Raw genomic sequence first — 10,970 nt, 5'->3', positions numbered from 1 at the left:
ATATCAATAAAAAAATGACAGAAGCACATAACAAAATTACTAAAACAAAAATCTAAATGAAAACTGAAAATATTCCCTTAGGAATATTCATGTTTGTATCTCAGATCTCAGTGCAGGAATTAATGTCAATGATAATGTGAGTCATAAATGTCATAAATGCTTGACGTGACCTTTTCCTTTATCACCATTAATTAACGTCACTCCATGTTGATAATTTTCCAACAGATGTAATTGGTTTCTGTGTTATTCAGGTGGGTTGTGGAGCGTGTTCACATTAGGCGGAGTCGGCAGCAGGCCGGGGGCGGAGCAAGATCAGAACCCTCTCCCGCTGTCCAATCAGAGTCTGCTATTACTGCTGGTTCTGGCCAATCTGACCGACAGCCCGGACACTCCGAACCCCTACCGCCAGGCTGTTACCTGCTTCAAAAACACTCAAGGTGAACCAGAGTGGCCCCAGTTTGTTGGTGATTTTAGCTCAATTAATGGAATTAATTTCACTGAAAGTGCTACTGTGTGTGTTTCAGATTCCTCGTCCATCCCGTCTCCTCAGCCTCACACGTTTCAGATCAACTTTAACAGTCTGTACACAGCGCTGTGCGAGCAGCAGAAATCAGACCAGGTGACGTTACTGCTCTACACGCTACTGCACCAGAACAGCAACATGAGGACATACATACTGTCCCGCACGGACATGGAGAACCTGGTGAGATCACGCGCACATTCAGCACCTGTGCATATGCATTTCATAGTGCTTACAGAACGCATGCATTCATTCAAATGCAGCAGCTGCTGTCAATCATTCATTGTGGGCAGGACTTCTTAGACGGGGATGTGGTTTTTTTAGTGGGTTGATATTTGGCGTTTTTAATCATTGGCCATTACATTTTTCTGTTTGGCCCATGTGTCAGAAGATCATACATTATTAGAACTATTAAACAAAAAAGGAAACGAATAAGTATTATAACATTTGCTTTTCTGTTGTTAGTAATATTAAGGCAAACGCTATAATATTTTCTCATCTATTTTTTCGCTGATTGAAATTTTAAAACTTTGATTTCAAACTACACTGCGCAGTTTGCCACTGTCATATTCATGTCATATTCACTGTGTACTGTATGTAAAATTAGCGCAAACTTTATTTGAAAAAAAAAAAAAATGATAGATTGATATGACTGCAATGTTGGTTACAGTGTTTATTTCCTTTTTATTCATTTTTTAACAGTTTCTATACAGAATAAAAAAGTTGCCATCTAAAATATAAATCTGTTTATTTTACAGAAAAATAAAAATGTATTTTTTTATTTTAATTATATTTTCTTTATTTTCTGATTGTTTTTTATTTTAAAGATGTTTATTTTACAGATTTTTAAACGATTTAAATGTCATTTATTTTCATTTTTTATTTTACAGATTTTATTTAAATGTTATTTATTTTTATTTTTTATTTTACAGTTGTTTCAAATATTTTTTAATATTAATTTTTAAATTATATATAATTTAATAAATATGTCAAATAAATGTAAATTTAAATTCAGCAATTGTTATGCTTGTAGTTTTAAATGTGTTTTAATGAAATAGTGTGATTTCATATCTATAAATAAACAAATACATCAAATATCAACATCAGTTGACCACTAGTTTTTTTTTGTTTTTTGTACAATAGTAAAGTATTTTGTCTTTCTGTCTCTGTAGGTGTTGCCGATTCTTGAGATCTTGTATCATGTCGAGGAGAGAAACTCTCATCATGTGTACATGGCCCTCATCATTCTCCTCATCCTCACGGAGGACGACACCTTCAACCGCTCCATACATGAAGTGGTGAGGTCACACACATAATCCCGATCAGAAATCAGATTAAAACATAAAGAATCTGCTTTGAAAACTTCATCTGAGAAGCCTGTAGTGGTTTCAGTGTGTGTGAATATGTGCTTAGATAGAGGTTAGAGTCTGGAACTGATTCCAGATCTGTCATTCCAGGCTGGGAATGAGACCGACATGACACGAGTCTGTGTGTGTGTTCTCTCAGTATATTTGTGTAACTGATGCAGGACAGATTGTGTTTGCGGTTGGTTTTCCATTGAGGTTATGTTTATAGATCTGTATGAAAATAACAGTGATATGCATGCAGACGTGTTTGCACATTTATATGTCGATTTTTGTTTCAATGCATCAGATGTTCTAATGTTTTTCATCAAAACTCACACACAGACACTGTTAGTTCAGAATATACATCATCAATTGTTTAAAGGTTGTGGTTTGCAGACAATTACAGCGGTGCACATTTTGCTCCAACAACTCAATAACAAAGACCAAATTTGACCAAGAGTGTTTTCAAACTGGCTTTTGTTTTAATACTATTTACATTTTTTTAATATTAGCTTAATCTGTGGTTTTTGTTAGTTACATGAGTTATTTGCATCTAAAATAAGTGCAAGATCTTTGAAATTCAGATTGACCTGGTAGATGAACATTAATGTTAAATAGCTTTTAAACAATTTACTCTTCAGACTCTGATAAAGTCAGACCTTTTGTACTCCATCCATCTCTTTATGTACATCTCTCACAGTTTTATTCAAACTCTGTTGGTGTTCTTAAAGTGCGACACAAATGAATTCAATGACTGTGTTAAAAATATCATCTGCAGATGTGATGTCTTCTCCCACACAGATACTCAGGCGTGCATATGAAGATGGCGCTATCAAATCGAATATTTAAAGGAATAGTTCATCCAAAAATGAAGATTTGCTGAAAATTCTCACCCTCAGGTCATCCAAGATGTAGATGAATTTGTTTCTTCATCAGATTTGGAGAAATGTAGCATTCCATCACTTGCTCAGCAATGGATCCTCTGCAGTGAATGGGTGCCGTCAGAATGAGAGTCCAAACAGCTGATAAAAACATCACAATAATCCACAAGTAATCCACAGCACTCCAGTCCATCAGTTAACATCTTGAGAAGCCAAAAGCTGCGTGTTTGTGTGGTTTCTCAAGACATTAACTGGTGGACTGGAGTGGTGTGGATTATTGTGATGTTTTTATCAGCTGTTTGGACTCTCATTCTGACGGCACCCATTCACTGCAGAGGATCCATTGCTGAGCAAGTGATGGAATGCTACATTTCTCCAAATCTGATGAAGAAACAAACTCATCTACATCTTGGATGACCCTTTTTATCAAATTTATCATCACCCTTTAAATAGAGCAACGACTCATGTTTTTATTGTTAGTTATTGTTGTTTTCTCTCTCTCAGATATTGAAGAACATCTCATGGTATACGGAGCGCGTTCTAACGGAGATCTCTCTGGGCAGCCTGTTGATCCTGGTTGTGATTCGGACCATCCAGTTCAACATGACACGGACCAGGGTGAGACCAGAACCAGTGACAAAAACAGTCATGTAGACGCGAAGCTCCATAAATATCCAGATCTTTGGCCATGGGCACATTCAGATTTATTATGCAACAGCAAGATTCACAGCAACCAGCTCACGAGTTTTACAAGATTGCTGAAGTTTTATATTAGATCTGTGAACATATTCATTCCAGGGAGTCCAATGAACAGAGCGGGTTTTTATATTCAAAGTATAATGGAGCCATTTCATTCTGTTTTGCCCTGCGAGAAGAAACAACACAAATTATTTATGCATGGTTTTATTGATTTCCCCTGCTTCAGGATAAATACCTCCACACGAACTGCCTGGCTGCCCTAGCCAACATGTCGGCCCAGTTTCGTAACCTACACCAGTACGCCGCCCAACGAATAATAAGGTTAGTCAACCAACAACTGGTTAGTTGATCTTAATATATAGTTATCTTTAATATATAGTTTTATAATTTGTTATATAATAATATTTAACAATGTTATATATGTATTTTTTATATACTGTGTGTGTGTGTATATATACGTACGCACACATAATTAAAATGTAAGATTTTGTAATATTAGTAATAATAATAAAGTAATAAGTAATATTTTGTTCTGTATGTTTTTTGTTCTGATTTAGTCATCCTTAATATTTTTTTAAAATTCATTTTAATAACTGATTAATTAATTTTTTATTGAATTTTAATTTAGGAATTTATTTTAAATTTCTTAATAATTCCAGTAATGATTTTTGTAGTACTTTAAGCTGCTTCAAACCATTAACATCTGAGATTTAGGTTGATTGTTTTCTTTTTTCTTTTTGTCTTTTGATCAATTCAATCAATTGAACAAATATTTTATTAAAATATTTTATTTTTAATTTTATATATATATTCTTTTTTGTGTAACGCACAAATCAATGTAATCTACATTTGTCCCCCTTTAAAAATGTACAATTTTAATAAGAAAAATAATTGTACATTTGATAAAAATCATAACTTGTCAGTAAATATGTTGTTTATGAGTGGGTGTGAGTGTTAGAGGCTACTGCTGTTATCAGGTGAGTCTGTTTGTGTCCATGTTGAGTAAATGTGCCGTCAGGCCGCCGTCCAGCATCACAGATGGGCTTATTTGCATGGGTCCAGAAACTGGATCTTGTTTGAGATCAGGAAGGTGAGCAACTGTTAGAGAACAGACAATCGCTTTCTAACACTTCCATTTATCCACTGATGAACACAAACAGATCGCGTTTCATTGCATGATGATTGTGATACACACACACTGAATTAAAGTGAATGAAATGTTTGTTGACTTTGGTAGCAAAACACCCCGGTCACCTCAGATGCACTGAAACTGAGCCGCGCAGGCTGTTTTCAAGGCCGCTGACAATCAACGGTCGGATTGGTTGGACATTTGCGAGGCTTTTGTTTCCTGAATAATATCACACATCCTTTTATATAACATGAAAACATCGTGCCACATTGTAAACAACAGCATAAAAAAACACGTCCTCTGGCAGAGTCAGTGGCTTTAGTTGAGTAAAATAATGTGTTTTGATTCATCGCCGTATTTATTGTTTTGTCATTGTGAAATGCATGTTACTATGTTTATGTTTTGGTTTCTGTTGCCCAGATTTTGCCATGACTTCATCTGGAACAGAGCAAACGCAGCTCAAAGGAGGTTTAGCAAAGTTTTCCTTAATCTTTAAATTTGGTTCTTTTCCGAGTCTTTTGACAAACTCATGGAAAAAGAACTGCTCAAAAGAGTCATTTGTGAATTGAACTAGGTTGTTCTGTGTGTTCGTTGTTCTGAATTAGATTCTGGTTTCTTTGCATTTTCATCAATGATTGTTTTTCAAGTTATTCAGACCAATTAAAACCACTAACGAGACTGATTTAGCTTTTTTCTGTGTCTTTTGACCAATTTATTTAAAGGAACCACTCAAAAGAGTCATTCGTGAAGTAGAGTAGGGTTGTACTGTTTATTGGTTCTTCTGATTTCAATACTGGTCTTTTACTACTTCAGACCGATTCAAACCAATAACATGAGATCGAGACAGTCTTTTGACCAATTCTTTAAAGAACCACTCAAAAGAGTCATCTGTGAATCAGAATAGGATGTTCTGTAAGTTTGTTGTTGTAATTTAAATTCTGATATCTTAAAGGGGTCATATGATGTTGCTAAAAAGAACATTATTTTGTGTATTTGGTGTAATGAAATGTGTTTATGCGGTTTAAGGTTAAAAAAACACATTATTTTCCACATACTGTACTTTATTGTTTCTCCTCTATGCCCCGCCTTTCTGAAACACGGCGATTTTTACAAAGCTCATCGGTCTGAAAAGCGAGGTGTGCTCAGATTGGCCAGCTATCCAGTGCGTTGTGATTGGCCGAATTCCTCAAGCGTGTGACGAAAATGTACGTCCCTTACCATATTGTGATGCCTGCGGCAACCACATGTGACGACCCCGGGCTGGACTCCGCTTCGTCCACGGTGAAAGCCAATCCGGCGATCGACAGCGCGAAGTTGAAGTATTTCCTCAGCGACCAGCACGGATCAGCTCCAGGCATGACGAAGCGGATATCGTCCTCTTTTGGAAGACCAAACAAAGTAGTTTTGCTTTCACAACGAAGCACACAGCGCCTTCACGACATGGCGGCGGCGGCAACAATACTACAGCGAGAATAAAAGTTACGCCTTCTTTCTTTACGTGAAGATGTGGGAAGAGTTGCATAAGGCCGCCCAAATAGTGACGTAGGTATGTGGGGGCGTGTTAGAACGAGCCGTTTTAGGTAGGCGTGGCTGACTCTTAACTTTTATAAAGAATATCTCTTTGGATTTGAGACTTTAGTCTTTGCAACTTTACAGATCTTCTTTATGCACCAAGAGCTTGTAACACTCCAAAGAGAAAGGAACAATTGAAATTGCATCATATGACCCCTTTAATGTTTTCATCATTAATTTTTTTTAGTTATTTAGAATGATTCAAACCACTAACATTTGAAATTGAGACTTGGTCTTTTGTCCAACTGATTAACAAGAATTGCTTAAAAGTTATTTGTGAATTGGACTGTTGTTCTGTGAGTTTGTTGTTCTGTTTTAGATTCTAGTTTCTTAATTCCATTATCGATTCTTTAGTACTTTAAACTGATTCAGAATGATAACATGTGAAATTGAGACTGATTTGGTTCTTTTCTTAGTCTTTGACCATTTCATGAACTGCTCAAAAGAGTCATTCGTGATTCAGACTAGGCTGTTTGTTGTTCAGATTCCGATTCTGGTTTCCTGATTGATTCTTTTAGTAATTTAGACCGATTCAGAATGATAATATGAGATTGAGGCTGGTTTGGTTCTTTTGGCCAATTTATTAAAAGACCGATTCAGAAGAGTCATTTGTGAATTGAACTAGGTTGTTCTGTGAGTTTGTTGTTCTGATTTGAATTCTGGTTTCCTAATGTTTCCATTAATGATTCTTTTAGTAATTTGGACGGATTCAACAGTCTTCGTCTTTCCCGGGAATTAATTAAAAAGAGCCGCTCAATAGAATCATTTGTGAATCTTTTAAAGCTGTGCTGAGTTCTTTCAGTTCACATACATCACAAACCCACAGCTCAGCTGAAACATAATTTCAGTGGCGGCACAATCAAACGTTATGGAAGAGGATCTAAATAATAACTAGTTCTTGACGCGCAGTCAAACCCTCAGTCGCACTGAACTCTCTCTCTTCATTTTACCTCATTAGGAAGCGCACGATCCTGCCAAGAGAAAAACGTAGCACTAAAACAGCATTATGGCACTTTCTTCTGAAATGTCAGCCATATTTTCTCCAGCAGTGTCAGCATTTAATTTATTTTGTTCCTTCTCCTTCAGCGTGCTTGGCGGAGGGCAGGGGTATTGGCAGCGGCTCGTGTGCTGTTGGCGGCTGGAGATAATCCTCACCCGCGGTAGCAACACGTACCGTTTACATAAATGCTCTGCTAATGACGGGGGAACGCGGGGCCAAGCGCAGTAATTGTACATTATAGTGGCAGCGCAGAACTTCCTTTTAAAGCTGTTTTGTAGAGCTGTGGGGCACTGGCGGTGTTAGCGGTTAGCCCATAAGTTAGCATGGCTGTGCGTGCCAAGCGACAGTTTTGCGAGTAGGCAAAGGTCAGTGTTTATGGTGGCTAAATTGAATAATTATGCTATTTTCTCCGATTTTATTTACGGGTGGAGCTGCAGTTCTGCTGCATGGGCTAATGTCAATCATCAGGCATTATTTCCTATGACCTTACACGCTTTTAAAGCAAACCAGACGCTCATGATGGTGTAAATACCACGTTCTGTGGTCGGGTTTGTTGTTAAAACTGCCTTTAGGCAATTTATAGATAATGAAGAAAGCTTATGTTGTTTTATTAGTGATATGGTAACACATTCTGTTATGTACTGTATATAAAATTCATTATAAAGGAGTCCTTCATGCACTATAATTGATTCATAGTATTATTTTTGTACTGTTGTAGTTTTTATTGATATTTTGAAAAAATATATATATTTTCTTCTTTTTTTTTAAGTTTAATTTTTGTATTTTTGTTAAGTGCTTTTTTCATTTTCATAATTTTTTTATATTACTATTTAGGTTGAATTTATTTTTGTTTCAGTTGTTTTTAGTTCAGTTTTAATTTTTTACTAGTAAGTCATTTTACTATTTTAACCTTTTAACAAATGTTCATTTAATTAATATCTAGATATTATTTAATTTCAGCTTTATTTCAAATATCAGAAGTGTTTTAATAGTTAACAATAATAATCCTTATTCACAACCCCTTATAATACACATTATGATTCATTTTATGTTTTTATATCCATAATGGATATTACACTTTAATGTATAATACATTAAAGAACACCAAACTGCATGTAATTTTTATTAGTATTTTTAAAATGTATATAGTTTTTATTATATTTATTTCACTTTTAGTACATCAATATCAAATAAAACAAGTTTTTTAATTTGATTTTATTTCAGTTCAAGTTTATTTCAAGCTACAAAAATGTTTTGTATTATTTTTAGATATCTATAATCATCTATAAGTATATTAGATTTGACTTAATTTCAGCTCTATTTCAATTAACAGAAATGTTTGTAATAGTTTTGGTTTTAGTTAACAATATTAACTCTGATTTATTAGATTATAATACACATTATTCATAATGGAGATAATATTTTAATGTAATAGATTAAACAACAGCAAATTGCATGAAGTATGCCATATGCCAAAATATGCCACCATAATGCATTATACTCTTCAAAAGAAGATTTTTCAGACAGAAATTGTGCAAATCTTTTTAGCAAACAAATTATTTATGAAAAGATCATTTTTTCACAGTATGTGTTAAGTTTTCTGTTATATTAAATAGTTTATTCTGTTCAGCCCAAAAAGAAAAGAAATATGATTTGCTATTTTTAATGTCTTTTCTTTTTACTGTTTTTTTGTCTATTATTATATGTTGATTAGTTGTTTTGTTTTTGAGGAGCTCTTGGTTACCAAATTGTGTTCAAGTAACCACTTGATTATGTTCATGATTTTATGCTGGATTTATTTTAAAGCAGTCCTGTCAGTTTTGACGATCTTTTTCTTCTCTCCCTCTAATAGTCAAAGCAATACATTAGGTGTTATTGTAGAAGTTCTTCTTTGCTCACTGAAAGGTCGTCTTCAAAGTATGAATGCATGTTTTGTCCTAAACGAACAAGTTGCTGGTATTACCGCAGTCCGTTCCATTGAGAGCGGTTTTAAGGATATTGTTTTTCCGTCTTATGTTTATGCGTTTCCTGTGGTGGGTGTCGATAGCACCCAGCTGCTTCAGAAATGAGTAAGAACACTGTGTGTTTCTCTTTGAAGCCTCTGTGTCTGTAAAAGTTCGGTATTGAAAGACTTTAATAGCTCCAGGCTGCCTGGAGGATTCTGCTTCCTGTGCGGACAGGAAGTATTTAGAGTTATGAGGCCAGTTCTGCATTAGATGAGTTGGACTTGGACCACACAGATCAGAGTGTGTGTGTGTGTGTGGTTGTATTTCTTGTTCATTGTGTGTCATGGGATGTTGATGCTGGAATGGCCGTTGCCCATAAAAGAGCAAACCACAGGATAAGATGAGAAACTTCCGTCTTATGTTTATGCGTTTCCTGTGGTGGGTGTCGATAGCACCCAGCTGCTTCAGAAATGAGTAAGAACACTGTGTGTTTCTCTTTGAAGCCTCTGTGTCTGTAAAAGTTCGGTATTGAAAGACTTTAATAGCTCCAGGCTGCCTGGAGGATTCTGCTTCCTGTGCGGACAGGAAGTATTTAGAGTTATGAGGCCAGTTCTGCATTAGATGAGTTGGACTTGGACCACACAGATCAGAGTGTGTGTGTGTGTGTGGTTGTATTTCTTGTTCATTGTGTGTCATGGGATGTTGATGCTGGAATGGCCGTTGCCCATAAAAGAGCAAACCACAGGATAAGATGAGAAACACACACACACACACACACACAGAGAGAGAGAGAGAGAGACTCTAAATTTCAGAGTTTCCTTAAGATGCCAAAATGTTGTCATTCTCTGACTTTATAAGTTTGGATATCTAAAGGAGTTATTCAACATCTAAAGTGTTTTTGCAACAGTAAAACACCCAACCTAGACTTAAAAAGAGATAGATAGATAGATAGATAGATAGAATGTATGTGTGTATATATATATATACACACAAACACACACACACACACATATACATACATACATACATACATACATATATATTAGGGCTGTCAACGTTAACGCATGTGATTAATTTGACAATCCTTAACGAGTTAAAATAATTTAACGCAAAATTACTGAAGCACAATTTCTATTTTTAACCCTTTAACCCAATTTTGCTTCTCTGCTTGCGATCAGATCATTTTAAGCCGCTAAACTCCGGGAAAGTTTTCAGTCCAATGATCCAGTAAGCGAATGCATTCAAACAATCCGTCCAAAACAGCGCTAATATAAAGAAAATCAAGTCCAAAATGACATTTCCCTTCCATTCAACTTCCAAAAGTGCATTCATTTTTGCCATGTTACATTCATTTAGTTGACTAGTGTTATACGCTGTATTAACAAAAACATTAATGGCATAAATAAAAACACTTACACTGACAAGCTACGCAGTATTGCGTTCATAATCGTATGTGACTCATCTGCGATTATGAACGCGATATAGCAGTGATCTATGGCTCTGTGTATTAAATGTATTAAATGCCGCTCCATCTGAAAGCACGTGATGGAGATTTACTATTAATCACAGAACCGGCTTTACTGACGTGATGCGCATGACAATCACAAGCGATTTATCGAGCAGCCCTAAGTTTGTTTGTTGATCACAAAGTACAAAATAGATGAGGAAAACTAGGATAAGCGGGTGTATTCAAAGCGCCGCCATTACTGTCTATAGTGCGTGGAATGGTGCGCTGTGATTGGTTGAGCGGATATATCGCATTCTGCAGAAAAGGGAAACTGGCGTTTGTCGTGGTTTGGAAAAAAAGGGAGAAAACATGACAGAATAACTCAGTGGATATCGCATTTTGCGTAAAATTAAAAATTTACTTTTCAATA

The 10,970-nt window shown here is 35.7% G+C and overlaps 1 protein-coding gene across 1 annotated transcript in view; it reads left to right on the top strand.

Annotated features, from left to right (window-relative positions):
• Positions 1 to 10,970, top strand: part of LOC107719680 (dymeclin-like) — a 72,405-nt gene that overhangs the window by 27,252 nt on the left and 34,183 nt on the right. The window contains exons 9-13 of the mRNA XM_016527160.1: positions 252 to 437; positions 525 to 703; positions 1,693 to 1,818; positions 3,252 to 3,365; positions 3,673 to 3,767. Of these exons, the coding sequence (XP_016382646.1) occupies positions 252 to 437; positions 525 to 703; positions 1,693 to 1,818; positions 3,252 to 3,365; positions 3,673 to 3,767 (700 nt within the window). The remainder of the gene's footprint in view (positions 1 to 251; positions 438 to 524; positions 704 to 1,692; positions 1,819 to 3,251; positions 3,366 to 3,672; positions 3,768 to 10,970) is intronic.

The sequence above is a fragment of the Sinocyclocheilus rhinocerous genome, unplaced genomic scaffold, assembly GCF_001515625.1.
Source record: "Sinocyclocheilus rhinocerous isolate Xijiao unplaced genomic scaffold, SAMN03320098_v1.1 scaffold4467, whole genome shotgun sequence".
NCBI lineage: Eukaryota > Metazoa > Chordata > Actinopteri > Cypriniformes > Cyprinidae > Sinocyclocheilus > Sinocyclocheilus rhinocerous.
This window is presented reverse-complemented; position numbering and strand designations above follow the sequence as displayed.